We start from the raw sequence: 19,505 nt of genomic DNA, 5'->3' as shown, positions 1-19,505 counted from the left end.
TCCATAATTGTGACACATCACTCTATGAGATGATTTGCAGCACCATATGATGTGTCCTAAATCGGCACAACAAATTGTGTAAATAACACATAGAAGACTGGAAGTCACTTTCGTGACGACTTGTCATACCTTTTGTGTGCGTCCTTGAAGTGAAGATAAAGTGGCATCCTGTTGCTTTCACCAGGGTTGACACTGACACTCCATCTTGGCAGTTCAATACATTGTCAACATGAGAAGAACTTTTCAGAGGCAGGAGGTAAATGTCAGTCAATAGATATCGCTGACCTTGTTGCAGCCGGCTCGAGTGGCACGTTGAAAGGCTGGAGATGGAGCGAGACTGTTGAGGAGGAAGGAGAAGGAGGAGTCCCCTAAGCCTGCATCCTCAGCCGCTATAAGACCACTGGCCAGTATGGGCTTAGTTATACTGCTGTATTTAAGGGGATCTGTAACAGAACACATGAAATGCCCATGCCAGTGTTGTCGAAGGGGAACTGGATGGTGCTCCATTCATTGCAATGAAAGTGCTTACCAGTGCAGATGCAGAAGACATTCAGCAGCTTTCCGGGTTTTTTGGCCCCGTGAATTGCATGAAATGAATCTCTTTGTGTAACCGTTCTAAGAATACTGAGTCTACAACCTCTGCACTCAAGTACAGCAGTGCTTTGAGCTAAATACTCAAACAGTAGCATTGTGGACAAGACATTGCTAACATGCTGATGTTTAGCAGGTATTCTGTTTACCATCTCCATCTAAGCACTAAACACAAAGTACAGCAGATGATTTCCTTCTAAACCACGAGTGTCAAGCTGATGGCGCTGCTGTCAAGGTTGAGATATTCTCAGGATGAAGTGAAATATTTGACCTGGTGTGGCACGACCAGAAAATGCATGTCCCCTGGGTGATGCAGCTCAGAGGAGATAACACACATTTATACGTCTATCTCACTCAGGTTAAATGTATCAAGTTGTTCTTGGTCTGGATTTACTCTTTTCAGAGAGGCCAAACTCCAAATCAAGATGCCACAAGACCAGTTAAGTTGTCATTGAATATTTTATTTGCAAATGAAAGAGTAATAACTCAGAAGTCGTAAAAATATACATTTTTTTACTTGTGATATTTACATGGATTGTTTTCATCAAACGAACAAACAAACAAAAACAAATCGGTACTGTTTTATAAATCCAAAGAGAAGCCACGGCAGAAAAACGGATGAGAGTAAGGAAAACAAAAGTGTCTTACATTTCCCTTTAGTGACGCCGCGCTGAGCGTGTCTCCCCCTGACATCCAAACAATGTCGTCAGGAGAAACAGCCAACCACACAGATCCCACTCAGGCCGCTGATGAGCATAGCACACAAAAAAAGTGCAAAGTACATGGATGAGAAATTGAAAATGAAGAAGACAAAAAATAAAGCTTCATAAAATTTTCTGTGAATATATTTACAATTGTAGATTTTATTTTTTCGTTTTTTAATTTTTTTATTTTCCTATTTTTAGCCGAATACATTTATGTTACATCAAAGCAAAGCATTCCCGTTCGTCTGCTCAATCTCCTATGACATGCAGGTACCTTTGCTTTCTTTCCTTGAGGTTGACTACAGCCCCTCCATCTCCTCTCTCAAAAGTAACGATGCATCACATTCCCCTATACTGACATACAAGGCCAAACCAGAAAGTCTGAGCATCACTTTGCCCTGCTCAAAAGCTTCAATCAGAAATAAAACTGCCCAATAGAACATAAAACATAGTGGCTACATGAGATTCACACTCCTATCATATAACGCAGGATAACCATTTAATGATTTCATGTTTACTGCACCTCTGAGTGTTGATAATAAGACAATATATAGTGCTGATGGTTACTGTTTTAAAGAATGATATTGGATGTGCCGCTTACACTCTGAGGTGCTTTAAGACTTCCCTCCTCCACCCTCTGCTGAAGTGACAAAAGCTCGTTAAAATTCATTTGTTGGAAAGAGCGCAAGTTTGTCAGGCCACGAAGCTGCACACATGAGAGGAGAGACGCAACGCGAGGGCTCATAAACTGGGGAATCTGCCACCTGAGGCTTGCCGTCGCTGGAAAGCAAATCAAAAAGCCTGGAGGAATTTAACAGCTGGAAGACTTGCATCCCGTCCTCTCCACCTCCACCGCTACTTTCGTCGGCGGTGGAGGGAATTTCAATGGCAAGAGCCTACAGCCCTGGCCCAAAATCAATCCCGTTATACCTCTCCTGATTCCCAGCACCACTCTCGCACATTCCCATGTAAGAAACAGTCCTTAAGCGTATGCTATCCAGATAGTTAAGATGCATAGCAGAGTTTGTATTTTCGAGTGCATGTGTGTTTGCATGCACGTGTGTGTGTGTGTGTGTGTGTGTGGGCGCACATGTCCCCTGGGTGATGTAGAGTGTCCCTTTCTGTGCTGCATTCGGTATCCTGGTTCCATCAGTCAGTCGTAATACCTCCAGACATTCAATCCATCAAATTGATTCTGAAGGAGCAGAAATAACAGGGACTGCTGTTTGGGCTTTTGTTTGTGCAAACCGTGTGTGTGTGTGTGTGAGCGCATGCGTGCATGTGCAAACTGTGAATGTGCATTAAGCACACACCTGTGTTTCCGTGCGGACCTGAATGTGCCACATGTACCTGTTTATGTGTGTGTGTGTGTGTATATACAACTTTGACCTGTTTTGTATTTTGTTTGTGTGTGTGTGTGTGTGTGTGTGCCTTGAGATGCCATTTAGTACACCGAGGGCCAAGTGCATTCTATGTTAAGAGACAGCAAGAGCAAGGTAGAGAGCGTACAAGTGGCCTCCAGAGCTGACAATATTATGAATTATGGACGTGCTTTGTCTCGAGACACCACCCCCGCAAGCAAAAACACGACTGCTGCCTGTGAAGCCGAGTTCAACAGGCATGGAAGTCAGTGAATACGAAAATAAACACTGCCAGTCTGCAGTCACATCAATTTGGATAGAGGTTACTTTGCCTGACTGGACCCTTCTCACTCATTGAATGGCTAACATGAGGATGTGTGGGTGTGGCCCAAGGGCTTATACTGAATTTACATGCACACACCCACACAGACGCACTCGCACACATTCACAAAACATGCATGCATGCACGCAAGCACGCACACAACAGACACACGCGCACACAGTAGCTTCCCTGCTCAAATATGAACCGCTGTCTCTGGTTGAATATAAAAGGCATTTTTCTCTCATCTTCCCTTACAGAGTTACAAGTCACATGTGAAATCGTGTGAAAGTCAAACCACATGTGCTTCTCAGACAGATGTTGGTTTTCAAAACGTCATCGTTACTTCAGTGTGAAAACTTTGTTTCAGAAGTGAAACAAGATCGAAGCCCCACTACCGGCCCAGAGAGAACAGCAACATTCAGTACAAGCTATTAGATAATATAAGTGTGAGACATATTGACAATTTGCTCTTCTTTGAACCAGTAGTGGAGCTTCAGATGTTTAGTTTGTCCTGAGAGTCATTCACATAAACACTGCTCATTTGCTTTGACAGTATGAACAGGCTCGCAAAAGTTACATTTGATATTTCTTGTGGAAATTTGAGCTGGATGGCGTGCCAGACTAAAGGTCAAGGTTCACCAAAATGTTTATTGTTAGTTGGCTGTAAATTCTTGCAGCAGATTTTTTTATGATAATCTGGCAGTTGCTATTCAAGATCAATGCCCACATCTTGACCCAGTGGTGGTGCCTGAGGAGAGGTTATGGGTTCACCAAAAAATCTGTAAAATGATCCTCTGGGATCAATGACATCCGTACAATATCTCATCAGAATGTGGCCACTAGTTGTGAAGAGGTCTTGGGTTCAAATTAGGGGCTTCACTTACTTGCACAACATGTGCACAAAAAACACACGGTTTAAATTCACTTTTGGGTTTCCCATTTGACTCTTTTGTAAGGGGCATATCTCCCCTCACACGCCTGCATTTATTAAATTAAATGACATCATGTGCGTATATCTATCTGTATGTACAATATAAAACAAGACTGATTACAGAATGTACAGTACATTGTCCCATGGCATGGGATTGCTTTCTCACCATGGATAATTCACTCTGCTTGGTGCTCCCTAGTTCTGCATCTGTTATTACTAGGGCAAGTGTTGTGACGCTGTACCTCTCAGCATTTGCTACCGTTGACCCTCAAAGCTGGATGTGAACAGAGACCGAACCACTGGTGCGCTGAAGATAAGGAGAAAGAAAGAAACCAGAAGAGGGATCGCAAAGGCACACTATACAGGCTACTTGCCCCTTTTGTTTTTTTTTTAACTTTCAATCAAACTGCACTGGGTCCGTCTGAGGGGTACGACAAAGGGGGAATTGGCTGATAGCACAGCTCGACCAATAACCAAGCAGGTCCCGATGATTCAGCGAGACAGCAATCGAGTGCCACTCCATTGTTATGGATCCAGGGAGAGTGCTGACAATGATACCATACACACCCTATACAATTGAAGTATCTATAGACTCATACTCCTCGCTCCCTTCATTCAGACATCGTAATTGTAAAATTGAACGTCAAGGTCAATTCTTTGTGCCGTAGCTCGAATATTGATTCAGTAGCTTACAGGGAGCTGAAGAGAATGGGATCCACCATCTTTGTACATCACACATTCACGGTGATAGATTTTGGTTTCAGTTCATAAATGTAGCAGGTAAACAAAAGAGTAAAAAATAAAAAGCAACAATAATGACCCATCCTAGGGATTGGTGGCACTTCTTAACATGGATGAATGGACATATAGCTGTCTGTCACCATTTACAACCTGTTTAGAGAGAAGAAATGAGAACGGAAGGAAAAGACAAGAGAAACAAGTCCAGCTGGTCTAATAGATGCTTATCCCCTATATGTAAAGTATTGACACACTATAGGCCTAATACATACTATTTAATTATTTAGGAAAGATATTCAGTTCCAGAAAAAGATGTCCGTAGATGGAGACAGGATGTGGGAGGGGGGGCGGCGGGGGGGGGGGGGGGGATATCAATTCCACTGATTGGCTCCACTGTCAATGCTACATCCGTGTACCTGAAGTTTCCCCTGCTGATTGGTAAAGCAGATGAGCTCTCTGGGAGCCAGCTGAGTCAGTCTCACAGACCCGTCTGTGGTTTCTCACGGGTTTGGTTGTGAGAGCACGGAAGACAGAGAGCGCTGAGGCAGATGATGTACACGCCGCACACTGTGTCCGTCCACATGGATGGGCACAATCGGCCCGGCCCGCGGGAGGCAAAGGGCTTTGTGGTTTCAGAGCAGGTGCTGGAGGCGGCGAGTCGGAGGTGCGGGGTGACATGAATCAGAGAATCACCCCACGCCCCCACCTCCCCTCCTCCCGGAGAGAGAAACAAATCATCATCGGCTGTCTTACGCGCTTGCGTTCTCTTCGTCCTTGTTTCCATCCCGCTTGTATCCATCTTGTATTGGTCCACAACCAAAAGCTCAACAGCTGTATGACTCCATTGGTATCTGGCTCCGAGTTTGGATCTACTTTATCATTCTGCCTTTTACTGTTTGTTTTTTTTAACCTCTTTTTCTCCACTGCATGCCGAAACCCTTTGATTTGATAAATAAATGAAAGCTCTACTACGGTAGGGGGCTCATTCCACCTTCCGCACGGTGCTTCCCTGTGCCTTCCAAAGCCAAAAGACGGAGCTCAGAAAAGAAAAAGCTCTGCCTTCAGCGATGAGACACAAAATCTCAGGTCATGTTTTTTCTTTTTTTTTGTTGTTTTTACGTAATTCAATAGGGGGCAAGCATGTCTTATTTTCCCTTTTTAAGTACGCATTCATTTAAAGTACTTTTGGACTTATAGTATTGATTCTTTTAATGACATCCTTTTAACTAGTTGCATTTCTTTGTTTATGGAAGAATCTTAGTCTGTGGGAGGGGGCTAGGGGGCTTGGGCTGGGAGTCTCACATGGCTGCAGGAAGTGGTTGGCTTTCAGTCCTACACAGTCTGAAAGGCCTTGGTCTGGGCAGGGACCATGAGGGTTGGGGGTGTGGGCCCAGTCGTGTTCCTGGAGTTGTATTTGGGAGTGGCAGGGGGCTCGGGGGTCTTGGGCACCACGGTGGAGTAGGCCGGAGGGGACTGGGGGAAGCCTGGAGGCTGTCCATTTTCCTTGAGAGCCGCTACAGCAGGTGGGCGGGGGCGGTGACCACGCTGGGCGCTGTTGTGCACCATGGACTGGGTGGAGGAGGCACCGGAGCGGGAGCTGCCGGAGCGGGATGAGGAGAGGGAGTTGGGCTTCACTAGCTTGGCCTTGGGAGCCTCCGCATCCTCCCTGTGGTTGGAATGCACACACAAAGACACAGCAAACAATGACGACAAAGCTCCATTTATTTTAACTGTACTTCTGAAAAGAGAGCGGAGGAAAACACACACACAAACCCACACAATGGACCACACAACAGCTTTACAAAGTACCATTCCCGAACACCATTCTAAGGCTCTATTCACATGGGACCGGTATTATATTGGGACCTCGTGTAATTTATGAGATACCCCCCAGCTTCTGAGTTTTGTGAAAAACATTTGCATGGAATCATGAAATCTGCTGAAATCACTAGTTCCCCAGATACAATATTTGAATGGAGAAAAAGAAAGTTTTTGCTGAGAGCACAATGAAAACTTTCCTTTATAATTCTACTTTCATGGCACAAGGAGGAGAAAATAATGTACAAAATCGCACAGACGAAAAGAAACTGCGTTGCAAAAACAACTTACAATTGCAAGTAACATTAATCACTGAAAATACGATGATTTGTGCTGTGATTGTTACTCGGATGGGATTGAAATCACAGAGGATCTTTGCAGTTATTATAAATCACTGTCACCAGGTCACCAGGGTGTGTGGGCTGCTAAGTCAGCAGGTAATATCATCCCATTGATATCAGGCTTATATTCTCCACAGAGAGCCAGAAATAGAAACCTCTCATCTGTGCACTGGTGGCTGCACTGCAGCCTCTCACCAGAGATGGTTCTAAAAGTCTTGAAAGAAAAAAGAAGACATTTTTAAACAGCAGGTTCCAAAGCCATACCCGAGAGATGTGCGCTACTAAAGCTGGCGTGGTCTGGTTCAGCACATTAGAGGAGAGGCTCAGACTCTTAACATATAAAAACAGAAAACACTTCATAACATCTACATTATTCACTTAAAGCTGTCCCTCGACCACTGTGCGTTCTGTAAACACACACACACACACAGACACACACCCACACACACACACCTACACACACACACCTACACACACACACACACACACACCTACACAGGTACACAGCAAACACATCCAAGCAGAGAGGGGCTGTTGCTGTTGTCAGTTAGCATTTAGCTTGGCTGCTGCGGTTTCAGTTGAACTGTTGCTTATGGGGTAACACACGCACACAGGTTAACGCACAGCTAAGTGCTAAGATTGGCGCTATTCCTCAACACAAGCCTGCGTTCAGCTGAACTGCAGCTAAATATGAATTCAACACAGGTGTTTCAGGGGCACGCTCTGCTAGCACGATACTCACATGTGCAGCAAATTCAATTTTATTGTCTGATTCCCCAGAGACATTTGACTTACTTCTCCAAGATATTATTTTTCATTACGTTTGAAAGCAATGGCTGAGCAGAGTCTGAGCCAGTCATGGAACAACATACGCTATATTTACAGTTTCAGTATATGTAGGCATGTTTTATACTTGTGTATATCAATTATTAATAACCTACATCCCCCTTTTTCCCTCCTCTACAGATTTGTACTCAAACTGAGTTCCTATGCAACAGCACACTCAGACATAAAAATGTTTTATTCTCACACTATAATTCGAGGCAATTATTTCAGTCTAGTCTGGGGCAGTGACCTGCGGTAAAACGGCAAGAGAAATTTCGACCTTAAACTTTAATTGTAACATTAACTTCCTCATTTGTCTGCATTGGTTTTTTTATGGCTCACCTGCCAACTTTGCATACAGTATTTATATCATATGGTCGACTAAAATTCAGATAGTTCTCATGGTAAGTCTCCAGGTGCATCGCCCCCGGGCCCCAGGTGGCTGAGGTAGCCTGTAATTGTATTGTTGAAAGATATCTCTTCTCTGTCTCATTACACTGCACATGCTTCCGTCTCCCTCACCTGAGATTCCTGCATGAGATTTTGCATCATGTAATACATGTTTGTCAGATCATCAAAGAATGCAACTGGCCTTAAATGATTGAGGCAGATGAAAGAACACGTACAGAAACACATGCGTAAGTACAGTATCTGCACTCATAATCCCACATATCCATACAATTTTAGCGTTGTAGCATGCATTTTAACTCGAACAACTAGTATTTTTAACGAGTACAAAATGGCAAAGAAAAGTGAAACAGTCACGGAAGAAAAGAGGATGTTTGAACCTGATCTCATTTGGAGTCTCCTCCTCCTCGTACTTCTTTTTCTCTTTCTTGCGGAAGACGAGCCAGATGATTAATATGACAATGAGGACACCGAGGGATATTCCCACCACGGCACCCGCTACCATACCTACATCCCTCACATCTGTGAACGTAAGAAGAGGGAGTGATGAGTGATGAGAGACAGAGTCACTTCCTGTCACATATTATTCATCGTTCACAAACACTTGTGGTCCATGCTCATTCGCTGGAAATATCTCGACAGTCTATGCATTTGTGCCACAGTGCTCCAAAATTCTATTTAACACCTGGGCCATCAAACTGTTTCTGCTGAGCTACGATATGTGTCATTTTCTCCACACCTGACCCCAACCGTCCTGGGCCGCTCAGGAAACGTGTTAGTGTGACAGTGAAGCATAACTGTTGGAGCATAGGTGGTGACCACCAGTTTAAGTTTAGCGCAGTCCCTATAGTGTTAAAGCACTGGAGGGAGAATGGGGAGGGGGAGAGTGTGAGGATGGAAAGGCAGACAGGGGAATACATGTATTTCCAGCTGCAGATTTGAAACAATAACCATCAATCAGTGTGGCAGTTTGGTGCGAGGCGAACGCTGCACCTTCCCTCCCAAAACTCACGTTTCATTGTGACCTCAACGGTGCAGTTTTCCTCTCCCACGTCATTGCTTGCCGTGCACCTGTAGACTCCTGTGCTGTCCATGGTGAGATTCCTCAGAGTCACAAGCTCCGGGTTCTTGAGATCTGGGGAACCCAAATAAAAAAACACTGTATGTGTCTGCCGTATGTTGTTGAGCATTTGCAGGACTTGAGAGACAGCTGAAATGTATTTTATGGTTGACGAAAGAGAGATAGAAGGGAGACGGGTGAGGGAGAGAGACAGAGAGAGGGCGAGAGAGACGCTGATGGAGTGTTTATTTAAGAACGAGGCCCATCACACCGAGGAGGACTTGAGGAGAGTAGCAGGAGCGTGTCTGAGAGAGCGATGGAGCCCAACAGCAGCATGGGATATCTAGTCATCCCCACCAATGACAACCATGTGATACTACTTTTCACCAGAGCCATAAATAATGGCTGTCAGTAGCTGTGTGTTATCGTCCAATGAAAACTAACTAGACTGAACAGGTGTTGTTTGGTGGAGGTCATTCATTTGAGGGTTTTTGTCTGGGCACGTGTCGTCACAGATGCCAATTGTACACTGGAGGGAAAACTGAGGTCGGCACCCCGGGGATGTTGATGCCGGTTTAGAGAATACACAGTCGGGAGAGTTGGCCTATACCATTAGCTTTTTCTGCTATAAACTGTCTCTGTTGCTATTCAGAGGCGGATATGTCTGGTTATGATCCAAGAAGAATGCCAGAATCCACACCATGTGAATAAAGTGTGCCTCAGGGCGGACATCTTCATCAGATTTCAGTATCAGCTGGGATCCGTGTGTTTATACAACTCATCCCAACAGAGTACAGCTAGAAATCACAGGGCGGTTTTCTGTTTGATTTCCTGGGGAAAAAAACCAAAAAGGTTGTATGCATAATGTGCTCTTTTAGCTGATGGAGGAACTGGCACTGGTCTGAAGATAAGAAAGGCATGCAGAATCAGTGGTCTAATTGGGACAATCTGAGCCCATCTAAGTGCCCTTTAGTAAAGAATTGTAACTGTTAATGATCTGGTGAACGAGTTCAGAGAGCCACCAGGAGAATGTCGTTGCAGTGGGCAGACATGGCTGTCAGGGTTCGCAAATGTATGAACATGAAGTTGGGAGGAGACGAAGGAAAGGCAGCGTGCTCAGCAAAAGACTTCCTTGGATGAATGCAGGCTATAAAAATCACTAATATGAACATGAATCTTCGAAGCATTTCTCTGCAGAGGGCTTGAATGATGAATCAGCACATCAGTGTCGTGCCAATTATTTTCCTTACCTATCAGTGCCAGGTTTGGCAACTTGCCCAGACTCTTGCCTTTGTCCAGGACTCGCTCCCACTTGTAGTTGATGGGGTCAGAACCATCGCTGGATTTGCAGCTCAGCTTGACGTCACTGCCCTCCAGGAGTTTGCTGTCCATCCAGCACCTCGGCTTGGAAGGTTTGACTGTGAGAACGCACGGGCATCAGAGACACTTTAATACAAGTGTGCTTTGTCACATTGGTACATATATACTTATGCTTTTGAGTTTTGCATTCAATTTTTTATCATTTAGATGCTTTACACCTACAGTGATGTAACAGAGCAAAGTGACCGAACAAGCAAACACAGCTAAGAAAAGTAAATATTTGAAATGTCTTACATGTACTGTATCAGTAATATGTGTCGTTTGAAATAAAACAAATAACAAATAAATATGGCAAATTAATTCATCTAAATTTACATACTAATAATGTAATTTGTGGATATGTAATCATTTAATTAGCCAGAGATAAAAAACAAAAACAAACTCGGGTTCATTTGTAGCAGCATCAAAACAGGCATTGTAGTTGTTCTGCTGACAATAAATGAGACTTAAATTACTGAGACTGGCCTGTGTGATTGTATATAGACACATTTCCCAATTTGCAACTGTTATTGCTGTCATAAAATAAAGCTTAAAAGTTCAAACAAATATTCTTTGAGTTTACAAGATACATCTTCCATTCATTGTCAGTGGTTAGGCTTGTGACGCAATTACTCTCTAAGTGTCTATGAAGTATAGGTTACAATGGATTATCTATTTAAATAAAAGTTATTCCACAATGTAAAGCCACATATTAAAACAACACATACAATGAAGTGACCTAATAATGTTTAACATACATTCTACACTTTATCAGAATATGTCTTTCTCCAATTCTAATAAGGGGTTAATCTAGCATCGCAGTCATTTCTGCGTGCTGGTGACACATGCAGAAAAACAACAGTCCCATAAGGGAATGAATCAATGTGACCCCAAAGCTGGCTGTGGACCCGTGTGGTGATATGTTCTCCACAGGTCAAAAGGTTTTGGTCATAGTCCAGTAGCTGGAGGGCCAGTACAGTACAGCTGGTGCCTGCTAAACCCTGTGCAGCTGCTCTGTTTAGATACACGCTGAGAGACACTCCATAAAAGTGAGAAAACAGCACACGGTTTTCTCCCTCCCAAGTGATGTATTTATAGATCAGTGGTGAGCTATTTTTAAACAGCTATTTTGTGTTTTTGTCACGCTGTCATATTAGAGATGTTGACTTTTGTGTATTTACCGTTGCAGCATAAGTAACTCTGCAATGCTGAAATGTAGAGAGTTGGTAGTAAACGGCACACACAGCCTGATAGCTTATGTGCCTTTGTCCGTCCAACCCTCTCTTCCGCCATCCCGTCCTCATCCGTGTGTGTATGTCACAGCTTTGTCAGGGTCAGTTAGGCCTAACTGCAGCACGAAACAGCCACAGACAGACACACACACACACACACAAATACAAACACACTCAAACACACGAAGTCAAAACTTCTGCACATGCAAACCGGACACACTTCTGTAACAAGAACGGTGCACGCATCCAGGCAGACACAAACACAGCCACCGGAGGCACGCATCAACCCCGACGTGCACGTAAGCACACTCGCACGCCGTCTCATGGCAAGCCGGCTACCAGCTTGGTTGCCAAGCTATTATCTCAGCGTGGGGAGCGGGAGAAAAAAAATGCAAATGTTCGTCATTTCAAAATCGAAAGTGTCACCGCGAAGCTGAGGGCGATTTGTAAAAACCGAGGCACTAACTCTCTGAAATGTCTTTATGGAAGAGAGAGGCGAGAGGATTAACAGACTGTTCCATTAGAAAACCAATAACCGCGGGTTGAACTGATCTCCCATGATGTTTTAATAAATCACCTGCTTTTCTGACATTGAGAATGCTCTTGGTCCTCCCGCTGGACTTTGTGGCGGGCTTTTGTGGTGCAGCCGCTCCCCTTTTGCTGCCTGTCCTTCAGAGTTGTTTCGCGATTTGAAATACTCAGGGAGAGACACATATTGCCACTGAGCTAGTTGTAAAGCTGAGCCATTTAGAGCCATCTCTACATTGGGCAAATGAGGAAAACTAAAAGGCAAAAGAAGAGGACAGAATGCAGGGTCCAAAACAGGCTTTTCTATAGTTGCAAGAGCTAAGACATGACTTGTACAAATACTTTTCCCAAGTTGCTTATCAGTGGTTACATTGGTGACAGATTCATTTTTTCAATGTTCTTTTCGACGACTAAAATTCACTTCGGAAAGTACCTCGAACTTAGAGCAGGGTCTGTTTTCTCATCGATCACATAGAGGACATGTATTAGCCTGTGCCACATGAAGCATTTATCTGGATGCCTGTCCATGTAACTCAGACCCTAACAGAATCAATCATGCTCTTCCAGACCCAGTCGCATGTCTCTGGTCTCACCTCATCAACAAACCGATCCAAACGAACCCAAACAGCATGAGCAAAATCAAATCACACTGTCTGAATCAAATTGAACCATTAGGACAGTCAGCATGACGGAGGAAATGTGCCAGGCTAATGATCCAATCACTAGGTCTTCTGTGTGTGTGTGTGTGTGTATTCATGTATAAATGGGTTTGGGTCTCTTCATGACCTGAGTGTCTGTCTATTACAATGTGTCTGACAACACTCACCCAGCACAATGAGGTTGACCTGGCTCCAGTGGTACTTTCCCCCGGTCTTGACTTTACAATAGTATTCCCCAGAGTCGGTCAGCAGCAGGTCACTGATCAGCAGGGAGGCGTCTCCACCCAGGTACTCCCCGGCGAAGGACAGCCGGCTGGCCTCGCTGCCCGTCGCCTCATTGGTGTACACCTGGCCCCCGAAGAACGTAATGATCTGTGTACACCGGAGAGAAGAACACCAGAGAACCATTTCATCATTGTTCTGTATTCACTGATTATTCTGATTAAATACAAAACTTCTCTTGTGTGACAAGCTTCCGACGCCTTCTTCTGCATTCGTGACGGCAAACTACAGCAGTTCGCGTTTGGTGATGTCAGTATTCATCTAATTAATGCAACCAATCCCCTAAATAAGGCTTTCATATTACTTAGAAACACAGTGGGATGATTTACTGTAATGTCTATGTCCCAACAGTAATACCCTTGGTATATTTGACTGGTAGCCTGCCATCAACATTTACGATGACATAACTCTAATGATGGTGCACGTACAGCTCAAAAGTATCCACCTAGTCCCTCACTGGGTGAACAGTGTTGAGAAAGTACCAGCACTCATGGGTAACATTGCTAACAATCACTTTTTAATTGACACTTGGGAAATAATATTTGACAAATGAACGCGTTTGCTGGAAAGCCAGTATCCTGCCAGTGTTCATTTAGCTGATTGTCTGTGAGCGCTGTTATCTCCTTCTGAGCGTTCTACGAGTCGGAGCTGTCAAATTGACCAAATAAAAATCTATTCTGGTGCTGAGATAAAAGATTAAAGTACCCACAGTGGCACTGATGGGAAGTTAGGGCTCTGGCTAAAACAAAAGGATCGAAAACTAAACAAATGTCTCACAACCCTCTAAAAAACAATATATCCTAGAATACTATATATCCAAAGTACATAGTACTTATATACATGGTACATGTATTTTATTTTAACATAGGAAATCCAAAAAACAAAACACCTACTTAACAGATTTCAAATTCATTTCAGTCCGCCGCAAATCAAAGTTATTATTTTTATTTTGTTTTTATGATGTGATGCTGTTATCTTGCAATTGGTTGCCAAAGTTCTGCAGTGTGGCATAAACTGCCATTAATCATTGAAGCGTGTAGTGCTCGCTGCATCAAAACATTTGCACACATTAGCATGTTGGCTTGCTGGCCTGCGTCATGACCCGGGGTGCCTCTGGATCACACATTTAATGTTCACAGTCAACAGCTGTTGAGTATCGCAGTCAGTATTGTATTTAAGTCAGGACTGTTTGTTTGTATGTGTGTGTGTGTGCGCCTCACACACACAGGGTACATACAAACATACGTACAGTACGTGTGTGTGTATATTTAGATTCAGATGCATAATCTGTATAGGTAAGTCTTTATGCGATTTATATATTTTTTCTGTATGATTTGCTTGTCAGAGAACTTTTGCATTTGTCTGAACCACAAATCAGATAAAATACAAAACACAAAAGAAACAACGATCAGATGAAGTGCATCTTCATCAGAAGGCTGGAACACACAAAGTTGTTTGTGTTACAGTTTGTGATTTTTCATTTTTTTCTTTCTACATGATTTGTGATGTTTGCAAAAACTTGGTCTTCAAAGAAAAAATCGGATGTTTTGAAACTTCACTGCAGACATCTAACATCTGTAAACCTGAACTGGAAATCTTTCATTTTCTCATCTCTGCCTATTTATGTCTTTGTATGGCTTATTTCTATATACTCTCCTTGTTTCTCTCTCTCTCTCTCTCTCTCTCTCTCTCTCTCTCTCTCTCTCTCTCTCTCTCTCTCCATCCAGATCCACAAACACAAACAAACACAGCTGTCACAGTGGCCTATTACTCAGGGCAAGTGAGAGCCTGCAGATGAGGACTGCTAAATGCCGGTGCCACAGTGCATCAGGGCCTAAGACACAGGGGGTACCTGCTGTGATCACAGGTGACGACTGGCCATTTACACACACAAAGTAGCTTCTGAGCAAATGCAGAGTAGAAACACACTATGAACGCAAACAGTGTCACAGCTACAGGCACAGAGTGACATGGCCCTGGCACCTACACAAAGTGGGATATATTTTTAAAAAAAGCACCTGCCTGTGGGCACACTTCAGCTGCCTTCATGAACTCATTTATTGCTCACATGAGTATGGGCCGCACTACAAGTGGATATGTGTATTCATGCTCCTGGTTATGTCTGGGTGTCCTCTGAACACTTACTCATGACAGCAAGAGAGAGATAGTGAAAGTGCCGGCGAGTGTGAGGAATTTAAGAAGAATTTAGAAAATGGCAAAAGGCTGTTGGCATAGTAAACAAATACAATGAGGTGGTTTGTTTATTTGATGAGAGTTGAAAATACTGTAGGCAGACATGGAGCGTTTTTACCTCTTTTAACAAATAGGAGTCATTAGATGAAATGACAGAACCTCGACTTTTGGCAAAAATATCAGTTCTTCATTTATGGATCTTATTTCTATATCATACATGATACTTTGTTGAAACAGATGATAGCTATTCACCTAATTTCTGATAAAGGAGGAATTGTTGAAGAATATTGGGACCAGATTTCACACAAACCAATAGTTTTTTGTTGACATTCAAACATTCAAGGCACTTACGTTTTGTTTTAAAACTGTCATTCATTATGTGTTTAATTAGCCTCGTAAATTATATATATATATATATATATATATATATATATATGTATTTATTGAATGGTAGAAAAAATACAGAAGGAAATACATAAAAATACATATTCTGCATTATTGCTGTTGTTGGAGACCCTCGCCTCTCCACCTTCTATTTCATGAAGATGTATCAGCTCAGTGGGCCACAATTGTCCTGGTAATGAATGCCAATAAAGTAGACCTATGGTCAAAATGGTGTACTGTGTGGGCAGCAATTTCGCATTTTCTTGCTTTGAAAATCAACAGAAACCCTAGTATGAGTGTTTTCGAAAAAAAGGACGATGATTTGTGAAACGTGGAGAATTTCCGCTTCAAGCAGCTTACGTTCATTGTATTATTGTTAAATTACATTTTTCCAGGTCTGTGCCACTGCTGTTGCTATGGGAATACCCAGTGTTGAGGGTGACTATAGTCGCAGGTCAGCACAGTGAGAATCTGAGGGTTCACTTTATTAGAAGCCACTAAGTTCTAATAAGATGTAAGATGAACACATGTAACCTGTACATTAGCTAACGGAGGCTAACTGTTGACAAGATGCTCTTTCCCTCTCAACACGGCCCTCGAGCAGAACAAAAGAATGATTTATTCATTCAGCTACAGGCGCAGACTCTTTCCTCATCAAATTTTCAGACATTTGATTTTAATTAATGACGCCTTCAATGTTATCGTCCCGTTAAATATTCATCGCAATGTGGCAGCCCCCCTCTGAATCATCAAAGCATAAGAATTGTTTTCCCCTTTCTTTCATTCCGAGCCCCTCGGTTTCCCGCTCCACACACTCTTCTTCTTTCCTTTCTCGTATTTCCCTGTGCCAACCAACACATCAGCCCATGAACGAACGACTTCGAAAGAGAAAGGAAATCTCTTTCTGACAACGTAAAAGACAGAGAGCATGTAAACAGATGCTTAATATGCCCAGAGGTAATTCAAACTCATGATGTGAAGCCTTGAAAGTCACTGGGTAAAAACAAGTGGGCCTATAATAACTTGAAAAGAAAACAGGAGCACTTCAGAGTGACAGATATGCAGCGCACGCTGTCTTTCTTTCACGAGCTGACGTTTTCTGAAACAACAAAATGCCCTCGGTGGAGCTCGAGGGAGTGTGTGAGCGGTCTCACGTCAGTTGTGTGTCGGTGAGGCAGGGCACAGACAGATCTCCAGAGAACCTGGAGTCGCCACTGAAGCTGCTTTAGGGAGAAATACTGCAGCACCGCTGCTCCGTCTGTTAGCTAACTTTAGCTTGAGTTAGCGGTTTCTGGCTAGCTTACGACGTTCCAGTTCTTTAGGTCGCTACCGAGCTAACAGCCACACATCAGATGGAAAGAGATGCAAACATCATTAGGACTGTTTGTGTGTTAGGTGTAAGGAACTTTGCGGTCATATTTAAAAAAGAAAATAAAAGCTGATTGAAAATTGTGTCCAAGTTGTTTTCAGTTTTGTGTCTTTAATGGTGTAGAAAAAGGGTCCAAGGTTAGAACTACAAAATCAGCTGGGGAACATTCTGGGCATGATTGTTCCTTTGTGAAAGGTACTAAAACTTGTGCCACAGTAACTTTGGGCATTGAGTTAATGTGCAGCTGTTATGGCTCCTTTTGTAAATCCATCAGCATGACTCGAAAGGGGGAAAGATAGAAGGTAGATAAAACAAAGTGGATGTATGAAAGTAGAGAAAGGCAGAGGGAAAGAATAAGGAGGAGAAGATATGCAGTATGTCAGCTAGAATAAATACAGCAGTAGTAGACATAGGTCTGCGTTTTAGTGCAAATGTTTTTTGTTTGTGTTCGGCCTGTCAAACACTTTTAAGTTTTACTTTGCAGCACTTCCAAGGGACTCGTTTCAATGACGAAAAGGCAATCTTAACTCACCACTTTCTGTTTGGAGTTTGGTTTCTGCAGGAGCCACTCGATGTCGAGAGAGCTGGATGATGGGAACTGGTGGTGGCACGGTAAGGTGGCATTGTCCCCGACGACCTTCTTCATCTCAGTCTGGGCGCCCACTGACAGCAGGCTGAATAGAACTGAGGAGGAGAGAGGTAGGGAGGGGGAGGTAGAGAGATGTCAGATGGGGACACATGCTCGATCCAAACTTCAGACAAGAGGCAGATGCTGCAGATAGGAAGCAAAACCATGCCGATGGAGGAAATTGAGACGGAAGGCGCAGCAAGAGATATGACCCAGAATCCCAATCACTATCTGACAGATGCTGAGATACGTCACACCCGGATGCTGAAGAGAGAGAGGATTCTTTTTTTTACAGGAAATTGTGTTTGGCATAGGAGGTCAGAGAGAAGTATTATGATGATCTTTTTTGTTAAACCCTTTTGACAAGGGCAGTCAAAGAACACTTTGTAACACCGAAAATTCCCAAGTACCGAAAATTCCCAAGTTTACTCCGTGAAGATCTTGTGGCTGCATTAAAAAGTTGCAATAATTATGATTGTGTACACAAGCGAGTGACTCGGGCACCATCCAGACTGTCAGGGCCTGTGTCTCAGTGGGGGAGCAGCGAGGCTAATTTATTGGAGGATGCAGGACAGCCCTGCGGGCTTGAGTGGAATTAGCCAGAGGCGTCAGGGAGGTTTGTTGGAAGCTGAAGCGATGGATGGTGCCGGTGTGTATTTTTGTGTGGGTCCAGAGGGGGTGGGGCACTGCTGAGATATTCAACTTATTCCACCTGGTAGAAAGACTTTACGATACTGCAGAGCGCCACTGAGCTTACACACTCAAATGTGACGGATATTTTTGGCTCAACATCATTTAACTTAACTACCGGTCTTTAATTTGATTGCCGAACGAGCCAATAGCTCCTTGGGATTCTGAGCGTGTAAATATAGTTGCATCTCCTTTTCATTATCATGCTGCTTAACAGCACGCAGGTTCAATATTTCCCCCTGTTTGCACAGACTAAATAAACATCATGGCGTGGAACACGGTACTGTAAATTAACAGGTGTTGTGTTTGCGGTGGAGTGATTCAACCCAGAGCCACTCTTTTAAATAATCCCTTTGCGCTCCACAGACACATGCTGTCAAATGTTCCACAGGAGGCCAAATGTGGCCTGCGAAATGCATCAGCATTCACTGGGCGCCTGTCCACTTGTTCACTGGTCCACCCTCACAGGAGCCAACACCCTGTCCCATAAGCGATCTCTGGGCCAATGAAAATGCCAGCTCTGTGCTGTGAAACCAATGAGTCAGTGCTGACGCAGGACACAGAGGAGTAGCCTCACACAAACCACCTCTTCCGAGGGAGCTTCAGTCATACGGATGACATCGTGTGGATTTCAGCAGTTATTCAAGTTTTGTTTCAGCTCTGTTTTTGCTTTGTGAGGCTTCCGCCATAAGCCCGAGCTCCCCACTGTCAATCAAGTGTAAGGTTTCCAATTGCCATTCGCTCATTGGACAGAGAAAGGCCATTTCATGGTTGAGTGTTTGTGTGTCCATTTGTCAGCCAAAGAGTGACAATACACATTGCTGAGGTCCTTGTACTCTGTTGGACCACCTGTTCAGTTCAGGTCATTAGTCAGCAGAAAAATAAGTGCCACCCCTTCGACCAGCGGAACTCCAGGACCCTGAAGGTATCCCCGTTCATGACTTTTTAATGCAGCATTTGCAGGGTCATTCATCTCGTGTGCTCCCCACCGATATCAGTTTCGATGTCAGAAAAGAGAGAGTTTTGCAGTGAAAATATTATTCAAGAGGGAGAATGGTCCTATTGTGTGTGTGTGTGTGCAG

At 43.6% G+C, this 19,505-nt stretch overlaps 1 protein-coding gene across 2 annotated transcripts in view; it reads right to left on the bottom strand.

Moving 5' to 3' along the window:
• Positions 1 to 1,031: 1,031 nt before the first annotated feature.
• The window catches only part of clmpb (CXADR like membrane protein b), a 185,055-nt gene continuing 166,581 nt past the window's right edge, over positions 1,032 to 19,505 (bottom strand). For both annotated transcript variants that reach the window (XM_079271488.1, XM_079271487.1), the window contains exons 2-7: positions 17,638 to 17,789; positions 13,045 to 13,249; positions 10,350 to 10,517; positions 9,052 to 9,174; positions 8,420 to 8,561; positions 1,032 to 6,313 (exon numbers count right to left, since the gene is read on the bottom strand). In XM_079271488.1, the coding sequence (XP_079127614.1) occupies positions 5,980 to 6,313; positions 8,420 to 8,561; positions 9,052 to 9,174; positions 10,350 to 10,517; positions 13,045 to 13,249; positions 17,638 to 17,751 (1,086 nt within the window). In that variant the 5' untranslated portion in view covers positions 17,752 to 17,789 and the 3' untranslated portion in view covers positions 1,032 to 5,979. The remainder of the gene's footprint in view (positions 6,314 to 8,419; positions 8,562 to 9,051; positions 9,175 to 10,349; positions 10,518 to 13,044; positions 13,250 to 17,637; positions 17,790 to 19,505) is intronic.

The sequence above is a fragment of the Melanostigma gelatinosum genome (genome assembly GCF_949748355.1).
Source record: "Melanostigma gelatinosum genome assembly, chromosome: 7".
NCBI lineage: Eukaryota > Metazoa > Chordata > Actinopteri > Perciformes > Zoarcidae > Melanostigma > Melanostigma gelatinosum.
The sequence above is the reverse complement of the archived record's forward strand: the minus strand, read 5'-3'. Positions and strand labels throughout refer to the sequence as shown.